Source organism: Melanotaenia boesemani, chromosome 3, assembly GCF_017639745.1.
Source record: "Melanotaenia boesemani isolate fMelBoe1 chromosome 3, fMelBoe1.pri, whole genome shotgun sequence".
Lineage (NCBI taxonomy): Eukaryota > Metazoa > Chordata > Actinopteri > Atheriniformes > Melanotaeniidae > Melanotaenia > Melanotaenia boesemani.
Genome location: NC_055684.1, coordinates 8,008,371 through 8,035,130, shown reverse-complemented (window position 1 = coordinate 8,035,130; position 26,760 = coordinate 8,008,371). Strand labels below are relative to the sequence as shown.

Genomic DNA, 26,760 nt, shown 5'->3' with positions numbered 1-26,760 from the left:
TGGGTATTGAGGACTTGATGTCGTATGAATAAAGTTCTACTATTCAGCAAACTGTTTAAAGCTTGCACAGGAAAACTATGGTCCATTATCTGAAAAAAAACACATCAGGCACCTCATGTCTAGAGAAAGTAGCCTTGAGAATGGTTATCACAGCATCTGCTGATGTTTGCAGACTTCTGGGAACAACGAGTAGTAGTCAGTAACTATAACATAGTCTTTACCTGCTAAACTAAACAGCTCCACACCAGCCTTTCTTGATGTGGTTGAAGAGTTTCAGCTGGATTGTTGCTCTGATATTTTAAGCATGTTGCACAGCTTGACACTTCATTGGTAATGTCCTGACTAATTTGTGTCCGATACATCATTTCAGGTGGTCTTTTCTCGCACTTCTCAATCCCAAGATGTCCTTTGTTAATCCTCTGTAGCATGTCTTTACGGAGGCTAGCAGGGATTACTATCTTGCTCCCCTAGAAGATGATCTCATCCACTACAGACAGCTCTGCTCTGCAGTTCCAGTACTCCTTGATGTGAAAAGAACAATTCTGCTTTGAATCAGGCCAACCTGCCTTGATGGTCTCTCTGAGTTCTTTAAGTGTCTCATCCTTGTTTGTCTCAGATCTAATGAGCTCCATTTTGGCATCCGCAACTGGTATCACACTTGTGATCATTTTAACTAAGCATCCACAGCTTCCTCACTCCTTGTGCTGAATGTTTCTCCCGCATCAGCAACTCTGGACAACATGTTTACTGTGAACATTAGCTTACCAGGTGTGTACATAACATCCAGAGTGTAGCATTGCAGACGAATCATCAATCTTTGTATTCTTAGTGGACAGTCGTTGAGTGGCTTCTTGAACAGTGAAATCAGTGGTTTATGGTCAATTTCAATGATGACTGCTGGTCTTGACACAAACTGGCACATTATGCTAAGAAGTTCCTTCTCGATTTGTGCATAACGAGTCTGCATCTGTCATGGAGCGAGATGCATATGCAATCAGTTGCCATTCATCAAACTTTTGCATGAGGACTGCTCCTAGCCCACTCTGTGAAGCATCTGATGAGATGTTGATGGGTTTAGTCGGGTCATAAATCGCAGAAGTGGGTCCTTTTCAGGAATTTCTTTAAGTCATTCCACAACTTCGCATGTTCATGATTCCCCTCCCATTCATTTCTTTTTTCAGTCAGATGTCTCAGAGGTGCAAGTCTTTCAGAGAGAGGCTGGTTATGAACTTCCCCATGTAGTTCACCATACCATTAAATCTCTATACATCCTTCTTATTTTGTGGTCTGGGTATGTTTTCAATGGCAGACACTTTTCTTGAATGTGGTTACATTCCTTCACTGCTAAGAATGTCCTCATGAAATGTCAGTTCTTTCACTTCAAGCTGACACTTCTCCTTTTTCAGCTTTAAGTTTGAGCTCCTGGTAGCTTCCAGCACTTTTATCAGTCTTTCCTCATGCTCAGCTTTTGTGCTTCCACATACTATGATGTCATCCACTGAAGTGTCCACACCTTTCAGATGTTCGTAAATCATGTGGATTATTTTGTGGTACACCTCAGGTGCAGATGCAATGCCAAAGGGTAGCATAAAGAATCTATAACGGCTAAATGGACTGTTACATGTGCATAATTTTGAGCTCTCTTCATCCAGCTTCAGTTGCCAAAATCCTGATGATGCATCTAGTTTGTTGAAATTTTTGGCGTTAGCAAACTATGACATTATTTCCTCTTTTGTGGGAAGTTTAAAGTGTTGTAGCGTTAAGCGTCATTAAACATTAAAGATGTTTAATAAAATTATTAATTTTAATAATTTCTTGGAATTTTTTATTAATTTCTTGGAATTCTTTATTAATTTCCTCGTAGGGCACCACCACACAGATAGCTTTATCCTAATCTAATGGCTGTGTGGACACCATTAGAGAACTAAATTAATTAATTGAATAGATTAATTAATTCAAGCTAAGGTGTAGAACTACTAAGGTCACTGTCAGACAACCAACCATTCTGGGAGCAGATAAGCAGAGAATTGATCCGAGCAGGACTCGTCCGGTTCTGTTTGGATCGAGCCGACTTACGACCGTTGTGGTGACTCTGATGGCAAGCGAGGAAGTTGGCGCAGGTGGTTTGGATCCCGAGCGACTTCCAGAAGGCCAGAAGATGTGTCACGTGGTGGTCCGAAGGTTTGGATCAGGCAGCTCTGCGGATGCGGACTCTCCCGCGGCTCGGCTGGTGGTATCGATGATGGACAGTGAATGACTTGCGGTGATATGGCAAAAGATGAAAATTGTCCAGCTTTAGGTCAGTCCAAAAGATAAAAACATAACTCAAGAAAAGCGAAGTATTAGCTGGAAAAAGGAATGAACTGCGGAGTCCAAAAAGAGCCAAAAATTGTCAATCATGCATCTTGTATGCAGGCACAAACTTTAGTATTGGTAGTGATGTCCTTCACATCACGGCAAACTTAATTCTCTGGCAGCATCTCTCTCTTTCTCTCTGGCGTTCAGACCAAGTGTCCTAACTCTGGAAGAAAGCCATGTCTGGAGAGGATAGGTTGACTTGAAGCGGCGAGGACCAAAAAAAGGAAGAGCAACAAAAAAGAAGAAAAAAAAACTAACTCTTTGTTCTGAGTTTAAAAGTGTTAGTTTGGAGACCCACCCCATGGAAAGGATGGGACCATTATCTTGACCAGTAACAGTCTTGTGGGCTGGTTTTGGGTAAGATAGCAGATCTAGAGGGGCTGGTCTGATCATTTTGTAAAGACTTATCAAATTAAACATTTTGTGAATATATCTATATATCTAATTCATTAAAGCCTTAAATGAGACATCATTACAATCCATCAGTGAATCATCGAAAAGACAAGAAAATAGTAAAAAGGTTATATCTCACACAAACACAGTAATAAAGTTTCAGGTCAACAATTAATCAAGCTTGTTGATTAAACCTTGTACAAAATGATAATGATTATATGCATGCGCATGGTATCAAGATAAAACACACACATATATATATGTATCTATTTAAATGAACATTGTTGACTAGTAAAAGTATGATCTTTTACTCTTCACACAAAGTCTTTGTCTCCTCTTGTGCTGGGACACAGAGAAACATTAAGACACTTTATTACCCTCTGGAATGTTAAGATAAACGTTTCTTGGTGTGTCCAGGTGTTCTGTTAAAGGGGGTTTCCGCTTATCAGTTGAAGAAAAACACAAGTTTAGTAAGAAACAGTTTCAAAGTGGACATCTTGGATGAAGAGTTGCATCTGGGACCCTTTGGTTGTTAACTAAAAAGCAAATTTATGTTGCAGAAGATTAAAGTTCAGAAATTTCCCAGGTCTCGTAAATAACTTAATGAAGTCCTTTCCAGTCCATGTTGGGGAGAGTCGACCTTTGTTGACCTGTGGAGCTGGAAACCAAGTCATAAATTTGAGTCAGACCCCCACTTTGGGAGTGAGACCGTTAGTCTGTAAGGAGAGAAAATCCTCAAAAGATGTTTAATTCAGTCACGATTAAACAAAAGTTCCAATCTTTATTTTGAAGACGCTGGAATCTGCTACATATCCCCCACTAATTCAGATTTTAATTGTAGATTATGATCTGAATTACTCGATGAAGGATTCCACGGCAGAGGAAAGTTGTTCCTTTCAGTCCATTCTGCTTTGGAGGGAATGGTTGTTGTCAAATAAACAAATAAACAAAAAGCTATCTACTACTTAGATAAAATAGTGTCTATAACTCTGGGTTAAAGGTATCAAGTACATTAGTAATAGTAGACTAATATGTGACTGTTTACTCTAGGCCTAAGGTCTGAGTTGGTAAACAGTAAAAGAAGGAAAAGGAATAAAAAAAAAATATGTGCTAATCTCACAACAAACAAATAAAGAAATATTAAAGTTAGTGTTGACTTACTTAGCTTTAAGTAAAGTTTAGGACACTAAACTGAAAGTTTAACAAAGAGGCAGAAAGTGTGAGATCTTAACTTCGAAAGATGTGGTAAAAGGAATGTGGGCCTTCTGGCAGGCCAGGTCATAAATCAGCGTGTGTGTGTGGAGCTTGATTACCTACTGAATGTGAGCAGAGTTAAACTGTGGGATAACTTTTGCTTTTACTTACAGTAGATTTTAGCTCAAATTGTGTCCCCCACTTTGCAGCGATCAGGGGAGCGACTAAGAAGACAAAAGAAGCACATATTTATAAGATGAGATAAACAGAGTTGAGGTTGAATTTTAACTAGGGAGAAAACTGTTGCTTAATTTTCTTTGAGGCCTAGTTCACTCTGATTAGCTGAGATGGTTAGCTTTAAGAAGGTCTGTAGCTGTCTCAGGCTGTGTGTTCATCTGGTGGATAAGGTTGTTTCTTACCAAACCGATGAAACTTTAAATCACCATGTTTCTGGTGAGGGAGGTGACTCAGATCTGTAAGAGACAGCATAAGAGTTTTGATGGTTCAGCTTGTTAGATGACGGTTCATCAGCCAGGGCAAACACAGTGTTCTCTTTTAATTGTTCTGTTTAGATCCCTGGGATCAATGTAAACTCTGGGCTTGTTGTTGTTTTTGCTCACAACAACCAGTGAACTCACCCATTTGGTTGGTTCGTCTCTCCTTTTGATCACTCCCAGACTCTCCTTTCTGTCCAGCTCTCCTTTCAGTGGTTTCTGCAAAGCAAATGGTACTTTTCAACATGGATGAATAACAGGCAACACATTTCTGTCCACTTTTATTGTGTGCTTTCCAGGTAGCCAAGACCATAAAAAACATCATCATATTAGTTAATGAGGTCATCATAGTCTGTATCTCTTTCACTATTGATGACAAGCACTTTTTTAAAATCAGGTTAAGTCTCTCACAAGCAGCTAGACCTAATATGGCCTGGACATCTTTTGGAACGACAATGAATAACAGTGTGTGTGCACTCGGCCTTTGTGTGTCACTTTTACAATGCATTTTCCTTTGACTGGTATAGCAGCTCCAGAGTATCCTTTCACTTTAGTCGGCCGTATTTTTGGTCAGGGTCTTATCTTCTGGAAATCTGCTTCGGATATCACATTGGCCTGAGCCGAAGAATCCAACTTCACAGCCATATGTGTATCATTCATCTGCAGTGACATAGTCCATTCCTTTTTCTCCTTATTAGATCCAGTGACAACATCCACTTAAAGTTCCTCCGAATCGCTTTTGTCAACCGTGTGAATAGTTCTTTGCTGGGTTTCATTTTTGCAGCATCAGGCATAATGGTTCTTCTTTTTGCAGTTGTTGCATGTTTTCCCAAATGCCGGACATTTTTTAGGAGCATGCTGTGTACCACAACGACCACAAGCCTTTTCACGTCCCTCTTTAAATCACTGATCTTGTTCCAAGTTTCCCCTCAGCAACACTGTATTTCTCTTTGGTTGATTTATGCGACTCCTTTCTCACTGCATCCACATTGCAGTTTTCAGCAAACAGTTCTTGAGCTTGCATCATGACAGTTTTTGCTGCTCTGCACAGTGTTGTTGCCTTATCCAAAATCAAATCAAGCTCTTAGCAATCTCTCTCGAAGACTATTATCTGGAATCCCGCAGACACTAATCTGTCCTTTATCAATTGGGAACCACTGCCCTAGTCCAACACATCTGATTCAAATTAAATTTAGCTTATAAAGCTAAGTTGGGTGACTCATGGGGCTTGTTCGACTCCGGCTTTTCAGTTGTTGGCCCCAAATTTTGGAATGCACTGCCCCTGCACCTTAGACAGGCCTGATCACTTTCTGTTTTTAAATCCTCGCACCTTTTTACATTGGCCTTTAACACAGCTTGAGTTGCTGACTTCTTAATGTTTTATTTTATTTAATTTATTCAGTTTTATTTTAATTTTATTGTCTAAGTGTGTTACTGTTGCTAGCCCATTTATTGCTTTTTATACTTATACTGTTTAGTATTATATTTAAAATGGTTTTAAGTCTAAGGCTGTGTACAGCCTTTTGGTCAACTATGTTGTTTTAAAGTGCTCTATAAATAAAGCTGGAGTGGATTGGATTGGCTATATGCAATGCAACCATCTGGAAGCAAGGGATTGTGTGCCTCGGAGTATTGCATGCCAATTAGAAATTTTATCTGACTTTAGCGTGTGCCTGGACTGCACCGGAAAATGTGATCATACCAAATTACCGCAAAACATCACAGGAGCCACCTGACAATAGTCGGAGCTCACAAACTGCAGGATGTGGACCTGCCTACGTTGGACTGGTTCAACCTCTCACTGACACAAACTCAGATTTTCTAAAGGGACTTACATGTAGCTCTCTCAGTAATAAATCCATTTAGGTGTTATTTAAAAGCCACAAAATGATTTCATATTGCAATTAAGCTAATGTTTACTAAACCTGGACAGGCTAATGTTTGATTGCTTCAACAAAGCAACACAAAATGCATTGCAGCCTACAAATTATAGACTTAGATATACATGAAACATAATTTTAGGTTATGTCAACGTAAAACACATGGGCAATAATTTCACAAATCCTCTTCATAATCTGGATTTCTTTCATTCAAAGACACCCACAATACAAGGAGATCCATAATCATAATTGTATCTATGTATCACTGTTTTATTTAAATTAAAGAATAGAAGTCTGAAACTAGCAAATCTACACCATATAAGCTCACATCCCTTCAGATGCATTTTCTATGCCTGCTAGGAGAGGACCCATCTGTTTGCATCTGGAGGCAGGGGCTATGGGGTTTTTGAAATTTTCTGGTGACGTAGATAACCTCTCTTTGTCACAAAAATATAACCTGTTTTACCCTGCAAAGGGCATTATGAGCCATATGTAGTTTTCATTACAATTAAGTAATACTGTGTTGTTTACAGCTCAAAAAACACATTTTTGGGTGCACTACCTTTTTAATGAACTAATCAGTGATATTGATAAGATTATCAATGAGATTATTAATTATTTTAAACTATCTAATCTTTCCCTTCTGCTTTGGCTGCAGCAGTTGTGATTGGTCCACCAGCTCTGCCCCTTTTACATCAACCTGCAGATTCAGAACTTCTGGTTGACCAAGTTGATAACCAGTGTTAAGGTTAGTTAAACCAAATAACCAGAAAATAACATGGTTATGTTCAACATGTGGAGTAGTTCATGATCCTGGTTTTGAGTTTACCAGAACAGCATCGATTGCATTAAATATGAAACTGGTCTGACTAGTATCAGCAGTATCAGAAGCGGATAAAAATCCTGTCAAACCAGCTTTTTAATGTTTATGTTTATTTAATGTCCTGGTTGTTCCAACGTTCCTCTTTGTTCATGTTGATAATAATAATAATGGATTACATTTGTAAAGCATTTTTCAAGGCACACATTGTGCATCCATTATTCATTCACTCCTCACTCATATCTGGTGATGGTAAGCTACTTGTGTAGCCACAGCTGCATCTACAGCCTCTCTGACCCTCATTGAAAATTCATCCACATTCATACACCAGTGATGCCAACACTGGAGGCAAGGAGGGTGAAGTGTCTTGCCCAAGGGCACAACGACAGATGACTGGGATGACTGGGGGAGTGGGAATTAAACCACCAACCTCCCAGTTATTCGATGACCAGCTCTACCGCCTGAGCCACTGCCACCTGATCATTTATGGTCCTGCTCCAGCAGCAGGTTCTTTGGAGGCTCAGATGGAGCATGCTAATGGAAGAGCTGGAAGAGTTTTGTTCAGAATCAGTTTGAAGATGGTCTTTCACTTCCTGTTTTCAGGACTCTTCCAGCTGGAAGCTGGAATTAGAAAACTACAGGGATTGTGTTGAATCAGGTCCAGCTGGAGACTCCTGGAACACCACTGTACTCTGCAGCACAAAAACTGCAACTGTTACTTATACCTATGCTGTGGGTCTGTGTGGACCTCTGTGGTTCAGTCCTGCTTCAGTTAGCAGACTAGCACATACTTGCAAGCTCACCTAGTCGGCCTCCATGTTTCATTCTGTTGACTGTAAACTCAGTGACCGCCATGCAGTCACAGCTCAGGGAGAACAGGACACACCTCCCCCAGCTTAAGGTCAGAGTTTTGACTTTCAGAGCGACAGATTTTTCCAGTTTGTGTTTGCAGCTCAGGCCTGAGAGGACACAGAGCTCAGTGAATCACCTGTGCAGGTATGATGCTTTTTATTCTGACACAGATTTAGGGTTTTATGGATTTTATAGTAAAGTGATTTGAATTTTATATGTGAAAAGTGCAAATCAAATAAAATGTTACTAAAATGTTAGAGACACTGTTTTATCTGAGTGGTTTGCCCCTAAAAAGGATCACAAACACAGAAGGGAAATTTGCCATCCATCCATTCATCCAGCTCCTTATCTGGGGTTGAGTCAAGGGGGCGGCAGCCCAAGTCAGGTTTCTTTCTCCCCAGCCACTCCTTCCAGCTCCTCCGGGGTATTTCAAAGCGTTCCCAGGCCAGAAAACGTAGTCCTTCCAGCGTGTCCTAGGTCTTCCACAGGACCTCCTCCTAGAAATTCATAATAAACTGAAACTGAAGCAGTGTCATCAGGTGAGGTTTTCTCTTCAGACTGAGCTTCATCAGAGCATCATTGTTATCAGAGGTCACCACAATGTTAATGTTATCAGACTGACATCATCACAATATTAACATGATCCAACTGAGGTCATCAGAACGTTAACATGATCAGAATGAAGTCATCAGAGTGGAAACGGGATCAGACAAAAGCTTGTTACATACTCCACGAAAAGAGAGAACTTTGTTCTTGTTCTCGAGGTCGCAAGAACGAGAAAAAAAGTTTGTATTGGTCCTGTCAATTCATGCTCCACAAAAAGCTTCATCTGCAACGGGGTGGGGATTACTGTGTGTGTGTGTGTGTGTTTCTTTGTGCAATGAACAGCTGACTGGGTTATTTAATATTTAATGAGAAACGTCTTCCGTGGGAAGGCGTGGTTGTGCATGTGGCGGCCTCTGTGTCTTTAAATCCCACGTGTTGTATACATTTATATACTTTCTCAACACCTTGATCAACTATCCGTTTAACCTTGCACTGGAGGAAATGCAGACGCCACAACTTTCCACTTCATTCTTTTCCGCGTTAACAACACCCACCTCAAATGTCTGACCAATCACACAATACTTCTCAGAGCCCCAAAAGAGTTCTGCTCGGCTGATGTGTCGAGAACAAGTCGCAAGCTGGCCCCATTCACATCCGTGAGAGTAAAATCACGTCATTTTTTTCTCATTGTCTCAAGAATAAGAAAGAAGTTCTTGCTTCTCATGGAGTATGTAACAGTCTTTAGGCCGTTTCTCAATACGAAGTAGGTTCAGAATGTACTTTACACTTGCTAGTATGGACTTTATATATTCAAACTTACGAGGATGGAAGGATGCAACTACACTCATTCTGCGTTTAGAACTACATCATAGTTGATGATGTCAAGCTGTTGCCACAGAAAAACTTATATTTGCATAAAAAATTGCACAAAAAGCACAAAATGTTTTGTAAAGGACCGAGCAGTGCTGCTGGTGTGCTCGACCTTGAAGCTGAGGTGGAAACGGCAAAAAAAAACACAAAAAAACCAAAACACACACAGATAGATAGATAGATAGATAGATAGATAGATAGATAGATAGATAGATAGATAGATAGACAGACAGACAGACAGACAGATAGATAGATAGATAGATAGATAGATAGATAGATAGACAGACAGACAGACAGACAGATAGATAGATAGATAGATAGATAGATAGATAGATAGATAGATAGATAGATAGATAGACAGACAGACAGACAGATAGATAGATAGATAGATAGATAGATAGATAGATAGATAGATAGATAGATAGATAGACAGACAGATAGACAGATAGATAGATAGATAGATAGATAGATAGATAGATAGATAGATAGATAGATAGATAGATAGATAGACAGACAGACAGACAGATAGATAGATAGATAGATAGATAGATAGATAGATAGATAGATAGATAGATAGATAGATAGATAGACAGACAGACAGATAGACAGATAGATAGACGTTTTACAAATACACAAGGACACAATTATGGTCAACAACAAGTACTGAGAAATGGCCTAAGCTTTATCTGAACCTTAGTGATCAGACCAAGCTTAATTGGAGCGTTAACATGATTAGTGTTAAGTTTCACTGGAATGCTAAAGTGATCAGAAAGAGCTTGACTGGAACGTTTATGTGATCAGACTGACCTCATTGGATTGTTAATGTGGTTGGACTCAGGTCATCAGAGCATTAATGTTATTGGACTGAGGTCATGAAAACGCTAACGCGGTCAGACTGAACATTATTGGAACATTAATGGTATCAGACCGAGCATCACTAGTATATATACGTGATCAGACTGAGCGTCATCGCTATGTATATGTTATTTAATCGAGTGCCATTGGTATGTAAGCTTAATCAGACAGAGCTCCTTTGGAATGTTTATGTGATCAGACTTACATCATCGGGTTGTTAACGTGATCACACCGAGCTTCATTGAAACATTAGTGTGATCAGAGTGAGCTTTGTCCAAACTCCCTGACAGTGTTCTGAAACATTTACAACCTGTTTGGAGTTCTGATTTGGAGGAACCAAAGATCAGGAACGAAATAGGTCAGGTCCTATTTAATTTTTCTGACGAACAGGAAGCTTTTTTCTAATGTGAGAACCTGCATCACACCAGGTGAGCTGTGACAGACTGGCCATGGACCAATCACTGACTGCTGGTCAGGTGAGCGTGCTCAGTTGCTTTCCGCCTTCTGTGGGTAGAGATGTTGCTGTTGCTGTGGTAAAGCCCCTGGGAGCAGGCCTGGGAAACCCCAACACCTGGAGCCTGCTGCGCACAGACAGACAGGTGAGTTCTACCTGTACACAAACACGCTCAGGTGTTTCAGTGCCTGTAAGAGAAGTAGAGAGATGGTTTGTAGAGTTTAATAAGCCACTTAGAGCAGCTTCAGGAGTGTGACAGGTTGTTGCTCTTGAGCTCCTCCTGCAGTCTGTGGGATGTAACAGCAGTATTGCAGAAACAGCTGGTCATGCCAGTAGTATGTGTCTGCAGACCCAGAGACCTGCAGATCTGGACCCACATTTCCAGACCCCTGATGTTATTATGACAGTGCCACCTACTGGATGATTGTAAAACTGCATGTAAAACATGTTTATTGTTTCAACCTCCCCTCTGAGCCTCCAGCCTCTTCTCCTCCATCTACTTCTGCATCTCATCTAAGACTAGCTTACCAGTGCGCAAGCAAGGTGAAATAGAGATGTAACGTTCATGAACTAATCAATTCTTTTGAATGGCTCATTTAAATGAACAATGGGAACTGAGTCATAGCTGTGAACCGTTCATTTGGGAACCATTCTTTTTATATACAAATTTTCCACACTGCCTTCATCACATTTACGACATCATAGAAGTCTGATGTCCAACACACTCCATTCATGTGAAGCATCTATGGGCAGAGAGTATTGTTTGGAAACAAATACTGTGAGTTCTATCCAAAACATTTACTAGAATTTGCACTGACTGCTCAGGTTTATCTGTTTTTTTAAATCTATACATTTCCTATAATTTTTTTTAATCTAGTATAGTAGAGTTTGTATAGTTACATATTTTGATTGTTTATTATTCTTATATATTGTGAAATTTTGTAAGATATTGTAAGAGCAAGCCAGTCTTTTAAATGGCTCTTTGAAAGGAACGGCTCCTTAGGATCTCTAAGGTGGAGTCACAGCGGGGACAGCCAATCACAAAAGAAACGCAGAGCCAATGGAGGAGCTTGTGGGGGAAACAGGCTTTAGCTTGAGCGGCTGTTTTCCGCTTGCTCCTAGTGCTTGACATGTCTTTGTTTACAATAGTGAAACATTGTTTTTGGACAGTAAAAAGTGCAGTGGACCAAAACTGTCTTTTGAAAAAGTACAGGGGACATGTCCCCTGTGTCCCCACCTAAAATTGTCCATGCATATAACAAACAAATATTAACACATTCCCTATAATCTAAAATCATATCAGAAAAACTCACACTAAGTACTCCAGAGAACAGCTCTGGAGTAGTTTGTGTCTCAACAATGAGTTCACATTCAACACCAATTGTCATCCAAATTAATCTGCAATGAAATAGTGGGCGCTGGGTGGAAACAACAAGGGGTCCAGAAGTGAGGGTCCAGAACTGCAGGTCTGAATCTGTGGGTCTCTGTGTCTGCAGACACATACTCATACACAACCAAACACATGAATTTATTCTCATGCTGAAGAATCAAACTTTTGTTTGTGTTAGAGGATCTGATAATAAGAAGACACTAATCTTTATTTTCTATACATTTTCAGTTACACAAACATAGTCAAATATTAAACTTAACAGGTGATGCTGTCAACTCAGCCTCAGAAGTGTTCCAAGACGTTGTCCCTCAGTCCTGATCTTGTCCATTTCTTCTGTGTGGGTCTTCTGGAGTCTTTCTATGTGTCACTTTCTCCATCATGTAGATTTCCTCAACAATTTGAATCTACAGGTTCCAAGTTGGTGGGTCTGGCTGGTGCACTGTTTCTGTTTTCCAGAATGATTTTATCTTTGGACACATCCAAAATCTATGACAGGAGAATTCCCTTTTGATGTTAAAGTGCTGATTGTCTCTAAGATGACAACCTTTTTCCTGAATTTCTTTATTAAAATCAAAATGACAATAAAGCATTTTCAAAATATGAGATAAAACCTGAGTTCGGGTCTCGGGATTCTGGAGGCCTGGAAAGGTTTTCATACTTCACCAAAACCAGTATTGTCTTAAGTTCTAACTATTTTTTTTAACTTTAGGATTTTGTTTTTTTAGGTTTTTGATTACTGGGTTTGATAACAAACTGTAAACCTCAGATTTACCACTGTGAACTTGATTTTTGTTTGGATGGCCTGATCTGGCAACCCGTTGGCGTACACACTGGTACAGATTCATCTAAAAAGGCCTTCTTGGTCTGTTCCCTCCCTACCTGTTTGATCGTCCTTTTGCTTTGCACTCTCAAGATATATACATTTTCTGTCCCCCATGTTCGTACAGAGTAGTTGATGATGATGATGATGATGGTTACCTGAAGTCTTTGTGTCCAGGTCAAATGGACAATGGAGGTCCTGTGTTATGGTCTCACTCTCCCATTGGACAGAGACACTGTTAAACTCTGTGTGGAGGTCTACACTGATTGGCTGATGGCTCTGGTCTCCCAGAGAAGTTCCACCCCACCGCCAATCAGCAGAGACCCCAATCTTTACGCTCAGAGGATCCTCCGAGACCTCTACATCTTGTTCCTGCCCAGGTAGACTACACCACCTTTATCTGATCCTCAGACCTGAACCCAGACCTGTTCCCTGTTATTTCTGACTTGTTCAATTTGTCCCCTCCTCAGGTCAGACCAGGTGAGTCCGGTCCACCTATCTCTCTGTCAGCAGGTGTTATCTGCTGTTCGGTCTCTGGCCAGAGACAGTTTGTTGATGACCAGAGACACCTGGGAAACACTTCTGCACTTCCTGCTGCGCATCAACCACGCCATCCTGGCTCCACCCACTGCTGCAGGTATGACAGAGATGTTGTCCCGTGTGTCTCTGACCGGTCTTTCCTCCATCCATGTCCCCTGTGTGTCTGTTTGCAGGTGGCATATCGGACCTGTCGATGGCAGTCCTCCTGGAGGTGTGGCTGCTGTCATGCTCCAGATGTTTCCCGTCTCGCTCGCTGTGGCAGACATGCAGACAGATGTTGAGCAGCTGGAGACATCAGCCAGCAGTCGTCCATCAGTGGAGTCGAGTCGTTGCAGCATTGACCTCCAGGTGTTTGTTTCTGCTCTGAATTCATCCCTGAATTCTTTACCTGGATCATATTTGGATTTCTCCATCTCTTGTTCCCTTGTTGTTTTGTTTATATTAACATGTGTTGTTGTTTTGCTTTGTTTGTGTTTACATCATGGTGCTCTTCTCTCAGGCTTCTTCCCCTGACTTTTGGGCCGAGCTTTCCTCCTCTTCATGTCCTGGATGAAGATGCAGTTCTGGTTCCAGCAGACATGGAGGATGAGCGCATCCCTCACACCTGGCTCAGGTAACTGCTCCACCTCTCAGGTACATGGTGTTTCCTGTATGCCTGTCCTGTTTCCCTGCAGTAACCCAGTGGAGCTCTGTCACTCTGCGGTTGGTCCATCTTCCCCTCCCTCAGCGGAGGAGGTGTTCAGAGATGATCAGCTGCCAGACGTCTTCTTCAGAGCCATGATGGCCGTCAGTCGGCTGGTCGACGCCTTCCTCGGTATTCTGACTTCTCAGTTTTCAGCCACAGAAACAAATGTTTCTGGTGAAGAATTAATAATTTTTTTGTCAAACTGAAAAGAGTTTCTAGTTTGTTTTTGTTTCTTTTCACTAAGAAACATAAAATAAATCGAACAATATGGAAGTGTCACCGTGTTACCTGTACCTGTGTTCCTGCAGGTGTGACTACGGCAATCAAAAAACCAACAGAGCAGCTGCTGACAAACTCAGGTAAGAACAAAACAAACTGACTTTAATGTGTGACTGATAGTCTGAGACATTACACTTTCTGTAAAAATGTGGTTGAAAGTAAAAACCAGAACTCTGTAAACAGAAGTTTGTGGGGGCCCCAAAGTTGCAAACAACTCTGGATTAACCTCATGTTGTTTCATTGTGTTTCTGTAGGACTCATAACGAAGATGCATTTCAGAGACCCACTACCTTCTTTTGGTAACTCGGACTGATCTGGGGGGTATTCCACAAAGCTGGATTAAGGGAAAGCCTGGCTTATCTTGATAAGTCTGGCCCGTTTAAGCAAGAGTTTTGTTCCATCAATGTGGCTTATTTGAATGCCTGCTGAGTAACCATGGTAACTTATGCACCAGAACTAGCCTGCTCGATGGCAGGCTAACGTTCAAGCTTAGCTTAGCTGTGTCTCAAAGGTCTGATACAGACTCCCAAAAGAACGTTCCACCTGGTAGAATGCTGCGGTCTCGCCACTCATTCTGGTATAAAAGTAAAAAAACAAAAAACAAAACACTTCTCATATCACTACTTTACGGTTGCCTCCGCTTCGTCCATTAATTTATGATAATGGACACCTTGTCAGACATTATCCCTTACTTAATACCTTATTTACCCCCTCCCCAATTTCACCAACACCTGACCTACACTGCCTCTGGCTGGCTAACAGGAAAACGGGGATCAGCTGAGCCCTGTACATACAGGCCTAGAGTATTTAAAGAGTGAGATAGAGAAAGAGAAAGCTAATCTAATGAGATGGACGGAGAAAGATATAGCTAGATAGAGTTCTTTTTTGGTAACCATGGCTTGGCCTTTTATTAATGACCCTGCAGAGGGCGCACGCTTAATCCAAAGCGCATTCAGGCCACCAGCCCTAGGGGTTTTCAGGGGGAGGACCCCCACCAGTAGAACTGGTCTCTGATGTTGTCTTGGTGTCTACAGTACAACAAATTTACAGCTCAACACGTTTAGAACATACACATTTCTTCAAAGACTACTGACCACTCTGAGATATGTTCTTGTACTTTATTTACACCTGCTGTCAGATACGCTTTGGCTGTTAAACTTGCTTCTGTTGAGACGTAACAGTGCAGAATTAATGTAGGTCGCACACGTGTGCACACACACACACATGCTAATCACAAAGATGATGCATATTGATTATTGGGTTATTAATAAATTGAGCAGGGCCAGTACATACAGAGACATTTCAGCCTGCTTTATGTAAACAGATTTATAACACAAGAGGAGACCATAAATAAATAAGGACAGTGAAATCAACAATTGACAGCAGTGACGTGCGGTCAGGAGCGATGTCATGATAAAAAAGAAAAGAAAAAAGTACTTAAAATAAATATTATTTTCTATTGATCTGTATTAAAATGCATTTTCAGTATGACTCTACACAAAGATCACAGAATTTGAGGATTTCCTGATCAAATCCTGGGCAGAAATCCCTGGTGAGGCAGTGGCGAGCTGTGCCTCCTCTGACTGTGTGATCCAAGACAAACTGAGTTGCATGACACTTGCCCGTTTCTGTTGCTCAGCATGTCGACAATATGAACTTTACAGAAGTATTTGTTATACACCATGACTCTCCACAGTCTGTGTAATGTCTTTAATGTATGTGTGAGAGAATTATTCCTGCTGATCGTACAATAATGTGCTGAGAAAAGTCAGCAGGTGAGGCAGGCAGTACTCTGCCTCACCTCAAGGGGGCATAGTTGCATGCTGTTGGGTGGATGGTGAAATAAGACACTCTTTTCGGTTCTTAAAATTGTAAATCTGACTCCAGAGGAATCATTGCCTCACCAGCCATGAACCTCACTGCACGTCACTGAGCTCCATCAGCATTCTTTGTTCAGCTGCTGAGAAAATGACAGCTCTAGGCTTGATCTCATTTTCTGCCAGCCCTTCTTTTCCACCATCCACTCGTCAGGGCTTCCTACATTCCTCAGGGCCTCTGACATAGCAAGGCTAAGTAAGCCTCGCTTGGATAAGCCTCAAGTAGATGCAGCTGAAATGTGTTAGTGGAACGGCTTGAGCCTTAATTCAGAGATGGTGTTAGTTCAAGCGATGCTTTCCCGATACAGCCTGGCTTTCTTTAGCTACGTTCGTGGAGTACCCCCCTGGTCAATCTGATCAATAAACAAGTCAATCAGAACCTGACAGAATCTGAACAGGTTCTGAGTTCTGGATCAGCTGAGCTGGAATCCTGATTTTGTTAATTGAGTCAGTGAAAATAAAGTTTCTCTTTTTGATTGGCACTTTCCAGGTATTTCTACAAGCAGAAGTCCCGTCAAAGATCGCCTCCCTGCGCACGGTAGGCTCCGCCTCCATCCCGATTTGATTGGTGGATTCAGGCTGCAGCGAGACAACGCAGCAGTACACCTGATCTCCTTTCTCCGCAGGATTCTCCCGACCTCGCTCTGGCAGTGCTCCGCCCACCCCAGTGAACGTTTTGAGCGTGCCTGATATCCCTCTCTTAAAAACCTCTCCCCCTCTGCATAAAGGACGACTGAAAGCGGCAAACGTTTCTACAGCAACTAAAAAGCCCTCCATGGTACCACAATGTTTGTTTCTGCTTGCTTTTTGCCTTTACTTGTCAAGGTAAACAACCTTTACCTGTTGGGGTGGACAATTTTTACCTGTCCAGGTAAACAATTTTTGCCTATCCAGGTGCTCGTGTTGGTATGTTGTATGTATGTTCTAACTTTCAGACCTCCATCTTTCTCCATCTCTTTTGTTTAACATTGTCTTCTCTTCATCAGTGGAAGACTCCCTCCCAACTTCCGCCCTCTTCTCCTTATTTGGGCACCTCCCGCCGACCTTCTCCCTCCCCTCTCAGGTGTAACGTGGACTCCCTCTTACACCTGTTTGGCAGCTGGTTGTTTGATGCTGCTTTGATCACCAAAGACTGTGATCAGTCCTGTAAGTGTAATTCAGATAATACAACAGCAGAGCTGCTCTCAAAACATCAGAGCAGCAGAACTGTGAACAGCAGCTTTGTCAGGATAGAATCACAACCAAAACAACAAAACCATGACACACGTCAGAATAAACACAAACAATATCTAATCATTTCGGATTAATAATAATTTGTCTGCCAGTAACTAAAAATGTTTTACTTCTATCAGAGTCTGACTTTCTAATGATCAGAGGGTTGTTTCACAAAACTGAGACGTTGGACGGTTCACGCCTCCGCGTCGTCCATTAATTTATGATAATGGCCACCTCGGAGGGCATTATCTCGCTTATACCATGGTCCATTAAGAAAAAGAAAATAAATAAATTATTAACGCGTTAATGTTGTTTTTTTACCAGTAAAATCGTACATTTTTCACAAGAAGCGGCTCAGTGGGCTATTTCCTTGTGACGCGTTGCCAAGGTAACCAGCTCTGACACAGAACCTGCAGCTCAGTCGGCCGCAGTTACATGACACAAACATTTCAGAGGGTGGGTGCAGCTCTTACAGCTTGTGTAATATCATGTAATATTTTGTTTCAGTCAAAGTCCACAGATAGTTTCCTACATGGTTTATTAAACCTGCAGGCTGCTTTCACAGACGTGATCTGGCATGTCTCCAGCAGCGACTCTTAACCGGTTCTAACACAGAACCTGCAGCTCAGTCGGCCACAGCTGTTGTATTAGACCTGATCAGTAGAGGCAAGGGAGATGATTGCTTAACATTTTGTTACGTGACACAAATTGTCATTTCAGAGGGCGGGTGCAGCTCTTAGAGCTTGTGTGTGTCCAGAGGATGATGCAACATTTTGTTTCAAACAGTCAAAGTCCACAGATAGTTTCCTACATCGTTCAAAAGCCTGCAGACTGCTCTGATCTGGCACGTCTGCAGCCCGGCGTCTGAGTTTCTGTTGCCACGGTTACCAACTACCGTTTAGTCAGCGCAATAATTTACAGCAATAAAGCTATTTGGCCGGAACTTCTTTTATAGGTGTCCATTAGCACTTTTTAATGGACATCCTCCAGCCAATCAGAATCGAGTATTCACCCAGACCATATAAGCTAGGATAAATTCAGGCCAAACTTATCGTTGATTCGGTTTCACAAAAGAAGTAACACATCAGTTCCATCAGAGATTTATTCTGTGAAGCTACCCTTCTCCTGACAGTCAGTCAGACTAAGTCAGACTAACAGTCAGGCTAAATTTTAGATTTAAAGGTCCAGTTTTTTTTATGGTTCTCTCTTTTATTGCAACATAAGCAGGGGCGCTGCCAGAAATTTTGGGCTCCATTAAAAGAAACTGAAGTGCCCCCCTCTGAAAATTTTGATACTGTAATACATAAATTAGCAATTTCAATGATATTTTGACCATCATACCTATATTTCTGAATAAAAACAAAAAACAAAACAAACAAACAAACAAAACAACAACAAAAAAAAACAAACAAACACAGCGAGGCTAATTGGTGAGGCTAATTGGTAGGGGAAGCACTAAAAATACAAAGAAGTTTTGATTTAGATTTAGTTATTTGCTGCAAGACAGATACTTTATATTTAAAAACCGATCTCTCTTTTTTAAATACTTAAACAATTAATTATCTCAAGATCCATTACTTAAAATACAAAACTTAAATACATAATAACCTCTTCTATGAAAATGAAATGCATTTATAATCTGTGGAGGAACAAATCAAATCTCAACTAAAACATAAGAAACAAAATGGCTGCTCGTTTTTTAGGATTTATTGTATTGTGAGCATTATCATTAAACATTATCACTGAACAAGAGGCAACAAATAATAATAATAATAATAATAATAATAAAAAATAAAATCAGAAGCAAATGGTAAAATAAGTTAGGTAGGCTCAGAAACAGAAAAATCTGCTGCGGCTGCTCTGTTCAGAACATGTGTGATGTTTTTAGCAGAGCAGCTTGCTAATCGTTTGCCTGCGTTGATTATATGACTAAAACTGTAAAATGAATAAAATCCAGAATTTTCTTCAGGAATATGAGCTAATACGGGAGCAAAGTGAGCTAGCTTATGTGAACAAAGTTTAGGAGAGACAAAAAGCTGATGTTCCACAACTTTCAATCAGACGAAGTAACTGACCACCTCACCTCTGAAAGAACTGGGGGATGTACCGTCGACCCCTCTGTTCTCTCTCAGTCTCAGCTTTTTTTTTTTTTTTTTTTTTCCCTTTTAAACTTCCAGATTTTTGGGGCATCCTGCCGTCTTTCCATCCACTGGCTGTCTGTTGCAATGCTGAATGAGCAGGTGGACTGAACCATTTAAGGGAAATATAGAGGGGGGGTGGGTGTTCAGAAATGTTTTATTAGTATTAGATAATTTTGTTAGCATTACAACTGCATTGAGGGTCCTTCTGGGCCCCCTGTCAGTCATGGGCCCCTAGAATCCTTCCCCTTTACCCCCCTTTTCAGCTCCCCAGAACATAAGACCCACCTCTTATAGCTGAATCAGTTTTTACAGGTGTGTGGGGACAAGCGTTTCACATTTACATGTGAACTTTGTACAACACATCAATCAGATATTACACAACCTTTCCTTTGGCCAGCTAATACTGCTGTTAGTCATGTGTGAAGAAATGTAGAAATTAGGTACATTTTTCCGTATCATTATCAGTTAGTCTGTGTAACCTCATGGTCCTTAGAAGACAGCCACGAATGTGCACTCGTGCGCTCCAGTTGTAACGGAATTCTGAGAGGTCACGAGTAGGTGACGTTATTTCCAGGTAGTTGCCGTTCAAGTTGCACCAACTCGGAAAAAACAGACTCCTCCAAAACAACCAACTTATGGTCATCTGCAAAGCCGTTTAAAACTAGAAAATTACAAACGCACTGTAAAAATGTGCAACATGATAATAGCAGCCAGTGTTAGTGATAATGATTACTAAATCACACATACTGACTCGATTTTTCATGTGCAAACCCTTCGTAACAACATAATTATCGGTAACAACAACTCGCTGCTGTTTACACTGGAAACATAACAGATACAAAATATATTATAAAGACTTTTAAGAAAGATAACAATGGACTACAGGTGATACTGAGCGCCGCCATCTTTAAATCTGGAAACTATGGGTGCTCTGAGTTCACCGTTCGGAAAAACAAGATCACTTAGTCATTTCCAGCAAAAATTTCTTGGAATTCTGAATTCCAAGGACAACTGGAATGTATGATTAGTCACTCCTCCTCAGGTTTGGTGTTTCTTAAACCAGTTAAGCCAGGATGGTCAAGGCCCGCTTTCTTCTCTTACCTTCTTCTCTTAACTTAATTCTACTTTGGTCAAACAGGCCCCTGGTTGATCAATAACTCTCTCAGCTGACACTGATAACAGATCTTAACAATGCTGTTCAGGCCGATTTGATCCCTGACAGAACCAGACAGAACCAGAAAGAGCCAATCCAAACCAGGCAGATCCAGACAGAACTTGACAGAACTAGATAGACACAACATTTAGTGTTCCTGATGTCCTGTTACTGTCAAACACCAGAACATCTGTTAAACTTTTCACATTATGTCATCAACAGGGAAACAGAATGATGTCACTATGATGTCAGAGAGATGGGCAGCAGGTCGAGCTGAGGCCTGCGGGACCCTTTGCAGGATTTTCACCTGCAAGAAGACTGCAGAGAACATTCTGTCTGTCTACCTGTCCAGGTACCTCTCTGTCCACCTGTTCAGATACCTGCCTGTCTACCCCTCAAGGTGTCTGTTTATCTACCTGTCTAGGCACCTGTGTGTCCACCAATTCACGGACCCATCTGTCTACCTGTTAAGGTGTCTGTCTACTGTCAGTCCATGTGTTCAGGTACCTGTGTGTCTATCTGTTCAAGGACGTGTCTGTCTACCTGTCCAGATGTCTGTGTCCACCTGTCCTACTCTTTAGACCATGTAATGGTAATCATCATATCGTCCTCCACCAGGTTCTACCTGGTTCTCCTGCACAGTCTCCAGGTATCAAAGGATGCATGTCCACATGTGCTGGCGTCCGTCCTGCTAAACTCCACCTGTCTGTTCTGCTGTGATCTGAAAGGAGTCAACCTCCTGCTCCCCCCTTTCATCTCTGCTGTAGAACATGTGTTGTTGGACAGGTAAATGTTCTCCAGAACATTTGTTAACACATCCTGAGAAAAGACAGTCCACTCACAAGACAAGATGCAGTCTCTGCAGCTCTCTTTAAAACTTCACATCTGAAATGATAAAAAATATGATCCTGGTTCTGATTTTTCAGCCATTTCTAGGATTTTTTTTAATTCCACCTTACAAATAAAATTTAGATTGTAAGAAAAAAAAGTCTGGAGGGAGGGTGGGTGAGGGTGAGGTTAACCCTGAATCTATATTTATCAAACATATTCAGGTCAATCACAACAGACCGATGCAGAGTCTGCATCATTGCAAACACTGTACCAATCCACCGTAGATCTCCCACTCCATTCTTCCCTCACTGGTGAACAAGATACTGCAATACTTAAATTCCTCCACTTAGGGCAGGGTCTCATTCCCAACCTAGAGGTGACACTCCACCCTTTTCTGGCTGAGGTCTCAGATTATAGGTGCTGATTATCATCCTAGCTGCTTCCCACTCTGCACACTTTCTGTATCTGTTACAGAGAACTAATGAGGTTTAAAGGTTTTGTGAGTTCAGTGGATTTAAGACAGGCCTCCATCTTCATCCTGATGTCCCTGCTACCCCTTCACCTCCACTTTGGATCTGTCCGGTCACAGGTAACCAAACACCCACCTAAAAATATGTACATAAGTGTCTAGAGTTGACTGGATCAGAGTAACGTTCCACTGTGTACACTCAGGTTTCGTTGGATGGGAAGTTAAACTCTGGTGATGCCACAGCAGGCAACTTCCTGTCTCTGAAGCCCCGCCTTGTCAATCTTCTGATTGGAGCTTTGCAGACTGAAACTGACACCTGTAACACACAGCTCCTTCTGGGTCAGTGTTTAGTTCCTCCTTCATGACTTCAACCAGATATGAGTTCTGTTTGAATAATTTCTCATCTGGTGTTTACACAGCGGCCATGTTGAATCTGGTCCTGGAGACTGCAGGACTATGTCAGCAAGTGAGTCCACTGACTACTGACTTATTTCAAATCAACATTTAAAATTGTCCTTTTTCTTTATCACAGTCCCCTCAATCACCACTTTTGTTGGAGAGTTAAGCCTCATTTCCGTCAGTGGGTCCTGGTTGAAACAGGAAGGGTCGGTACGCATTTTTTGTGTTTCCAAAGTAAAAACTGAGAAGAGTGCCAGGATATCTGATCTGAGACATTCTAATTCTTTGAGACCCTTCTGGTGGGGTCTCAATCTTATTGATATTATCCTGAAGAGTGGAGCTTGACACACTGTAATCCACTGATTGGTCGAAAGAACCACCACTTCCTGAGCAACTTTACAATAAGAACAAAGCAGGAACAGCAGCATGTTTAAAAATGTGGTGGATTTTTTTTTGTTGTTTAAAACCACATGCCAAGAAGTAAAAACAAACTGTTGGATGTCCACCATTCTCCTCCTTTGTTTCTGTGTCACATTCTTCTTCACTATAATTTAAGAAAGGCCTCACACCGCTGTCACATCTTGCTGTTACGTAGCTGATGCATCCACCGTTATCCAGCTTATATGCTACCAGGTAAGATTATGGTTGTGCTGTGGAAATGCAACAGAAATCAGAGTTCACCAAAATCAAACCGCACCAAACCTTCCCTCCCAGAGCTCAACCCGTTGGTGGAAATGGAACTTTAGAGCCTGACACATCTTCATACTTAAATTATATCTATTTCCAGGAAGTTGATGTCCAGCATGGTGGGCCTAGTTGGAGCCAAAGAACCAGTGGACCTAGTGGACCCAGACGGACTAGATCACAAAGTAACTAATCTTTTATTATTCTCTAACCAGCTATTTACCTGGTTAACAAACAAGTTGTTTAACTGCTTATTCCCAAGGCACCACAGGTGGTGTTAAGGTCTGTTTTATGAACCATTATTTTTTGGAAATTGAAATTAATTCAAACTTGTTGGAATCTTTTGCGATTTAATGTTTCACAAAGAACCCCCTAAGCATCAACACCTTCTTTCACTAAGAAGAGTGGAACTTGGTTTACTTGTAGAATATTTAAAGACAACAAAAATTGCTAAAACGTACAGGAAATTGTCAATTTTGGCTCAATTACAGCATTTTGGTTATTTACACACATTTAATTTCAACAACTCGTCACACAGACTTTATAATATTACCCTTACAAATAGGTCAGTGCAGTCTGAAGGCAGGTGTGAATCAAAGTTAGTGAAAACGTTCTAATAGGAGGTTTCATTCAGAGGGGGTGGGATTTCAGAGCTTGATGTTTTCCCATGAAACATGTATTGGTAAAACATACAGTAACTCATCTGCATCAAATTGAATATGTTTGATTGTGGACCAAACTGCTTGAACCACTCCACACAGGTGCTCCCTAGGGGGCGATATTCCCCAAACCAGTACTGACCAAGAAGAAAATACAACTCATAGACAACCCCCCCAAAAAAAAAATAAAGAAACAAACAAACAAAAAATCACCTGTTCACCTCAAGTAAACAATAGACCAACAATACATTAATACAGTCTTTGGTTTCCGTTTTTACTTTGACGTTCAAACCGTGGGGGAGTGGCATGCAGTATAGCTGACGTTTGACCAGCAATAGAAACAAAGAAGAAGCCACGACATATTTAATGGCCACATAGACCAATGCCATCTACTGTCCTGCCTTCTTGCTTTTAAATCCCTCCATGATCTTGCACCACCCTACCTCTCTAAGCTCCTTTATCCTTACCTACACGCTGTCCAATATCAGTTGATCAGCTGCTTGACTGTACAGAGAACATAGCGGAAGCTCCGAGGAGATCAGGCCTTTGCTGTTGCTGGTCCCACATTGTGGAACAACCTGCCTCTGCATATCAGACAGGTGTCCTTGTTGCCTGCTTTAAAATCTCTTCTTAAAACCCACCTGTTCTCTTTGGCTTTTAGACACAATTTTATTGTTTCTTGATGCTTTATTTCATTTTATTCACTGTGCAGTTATTTTTCTGTACAGCACTTTGGTCCACTGTGTTTGTTTTAAAGTGATATATAAATAAAGTTGGATTGTATTAGATGTTTCTTTCTGAGAAGGTTCATTATCATGACTTCTTCCACCATCACCATGTTTGCTGTTGTCTGAAACTGATGCTGAAACTCAGAGGTGCCCTCTGCTTAAAAACCATGCCACCGTAACGTAACATAACATAAAACATAAATGGGCCTTAGCGGACTGCACCAGGGTCCACTTGCAAGTGATGAGCATGTTGGGTGGCTGCGACACAGGCCAGAACACATGTGTGAGGGCCTTCAACACACCCTTTAGTTTTCATTGATTTTTATTAGTGTATTTGTGTGTGTGTCTGTGTGTGCACATGTGTGTGTGTGTGTGCGTGTGCATGTGCTACCATGGTAACTAGATGCTCAACCAGATGAAACAGCAATCTTGTGGGTTCACATTGTACGTTTGCTGACTCAGCGCCTCACATCTCAGTGGAGGAATGACTCAGCAATTTGTCTGTCTGCGCTGGAAGTACTGGGAGGACTGGCTAAGGTGCACACACCGACACAAACTAGACACAGTTATTATAAATTAGACTGAAATTGAGAAAATTCACTTTGATTGAATTGATCATAGCTGAATTGGACTGTATCTTTAACAGTTCCTTGTTGTACAATAAAGCTGAATTGAATCAAATTAAATTTGGACACTGTAGGAAGAAAATCCTCTAACAGAACCAGAATTAGAGGAAGTGGGTCTGTGCTGTGTTCTGCAGGTGGAGGTCCAGGTGGAGGAGTCAGAGAGGAGGCATGTGGTCAGTTCTGTCTGTATGTACATCGTGTTTCAGTGCAGTCGTCCTCCTCCTCTACACTCCAGAGATCTACACTCCATCATCGTTGCTGCTTTCTATTGCCTGAAGACCTGGTTGACTCGACACCCAGCCCTGCTCAACAACCAGGTACCTAAACTGACCAACGTTAACAGACCAACAGGTGACCAGTTAGCAGGTCATTGAACTCTGTGTATCATGCTGTGTCAGGAGTGTTTATCAGAGGTCTTGGAAATCGTGGAATTGGGAATCTCGGGCAGTAAGTCCAGACGGGAAAAGGAAGTCAGATGTAAAGATGGGAAGGAGCTGAACCCAGCTTCACTGAGGGTGAAAGAGGCAGCTGAAGCCACTCTTAGCTGGTGAGCAAATCAATCACAAATCGATCACACCCAGAAATTCAGAAATCACTTCACAAACAGCATTCACACCATCAGCAGCATCAGCAGCATTCACAGTAACAGCCTTCACACCATCTGTAGCATTCACACCATCTGTAGCATTCACACATTGGCAGCATTCACACTGTTAGAAAATTGCGTTTTCAATTTTGCTGCTACAAAAAAAAAAAAGTTTGTTCTGTACCGGGTCCAGATGGGTATATGTGTTCTCCACATCGGCCCAAGTAGACCCCGAGGCGGACACTACAAAGTCTTTTATACCCTCTGGTCTACAAGGGTGGCCTTCCTCTTCTCTATCCACTCCTCATATGCTATCTTACTGCTTCTAACTGGGTTTCCATTGCAGCTGTTTAGTTGAAAATAGAAAAATATGGTGGAAAAATACTGACAACCAAGTTGTCTTCACAGAATTAAAATTCTAAAACAAAATATAATTCACACAGAACATATGAAAGCAAGATAATTATATATATTATGTTCAATCCTTTAACACCATCAGCAACATTCACACCATCTGCAACATCAGCAACTTTCATACCGTCTGAAGTGTGTTGTATAATCCAGACTTGGTTTTCTGGTTTTAGATCTGGCCCTGATCTAAAGGTGGTGTGTTTAGACTGGATCCAGGTCCTGTCTGAATGACCTGGTTCTGCCGAAGTGTTTTCTTTCCTGTAAAAAATTTTCTTCCCTTTCCACTGTTGACCAGTGGCACATGCTCAGGATGAAGGATTGTATTAAAGAGAAGATTCAATGCAATCCGCTCAGTTTCCGAATCTAAGCAATTTCCTTTTATTTATTTATTTTTTTTTAAAGAATTGGCTTGTGTGAACACAGTTATTATAAATTGGACTAATGTGGGTTTGTTTTACCTGGAACTCAATGAGTTGGCTTGAAATGTGCACTGAGATAACTGCTGTGAATTAGCGCTATACAAATTAAGCTGAAACAAATTAAATTGAATT

The 26,760-nt window shown here is 41.3% G+C and overlaps 1 protein-coding gene across 1 annotated transcript in view; it reads left to right on the top strand.

Annotated features, from left to right (window-relative positions):
• Positions 1-8,051: 8,051 nt before the first annotated feature.
• Positions 8,052-26,760, top strand: part of ralgapb (Ral GTPase activating protein non-catalytic subunit beta) — a 31,218-nt gene continuing 12,509 nt past the window's right edge. The window contains 22 exon segments of the mRNA XM_041980042.1: positions 8,052-8,135; positions 10,691-10,861; positions 13,104-13,306; positions 13,397-13,563; positions 13,640-13,814; positions 13,966-14,106; positions 14,141-14,280; positions 14,460-14,510; positions 16,798-16,845; positions 16,934-17,085; positions 17,294-17,453; positions 21,039-21,168; positions 21,435-21,602; positions 22,122-22,236; positions 22,320-22,455; positions 22,536-22,587; positions 22,589-22,725; positions 23,072-23,148; positions 23,303-23,384; positions 24,990-25,123; positions 25,347-25,529; positions 25,611-25,759. Of these exon segments, the coding sequence (XP_041835976.1) occupies positions 10,712-10,861; positions 13,104-13,306; positions 13,397-13,563; positions 13,640-13,814; positions 13,966-14,106; positions 14,141-14,280; positions 14,460-14,510; positions 16,798-16,845; positions 16,934-17,085; positions 17,294-17,453; positions 21,039-21,168; positions 21,435-21,602; positions 22,122-22,236; positions 22,320-22,455; positions 22,536-22,587; positions 22,589-22,725; positions 23,072-23,148; positions 23,303-23,384; positions 24,990-25,123; positions 25,347-25,529; positions 25,611-25,759 (2,750 nt within the window). The 5' untranslated portion in view covers positions 8,052-8,135; positions 10,691-10,711.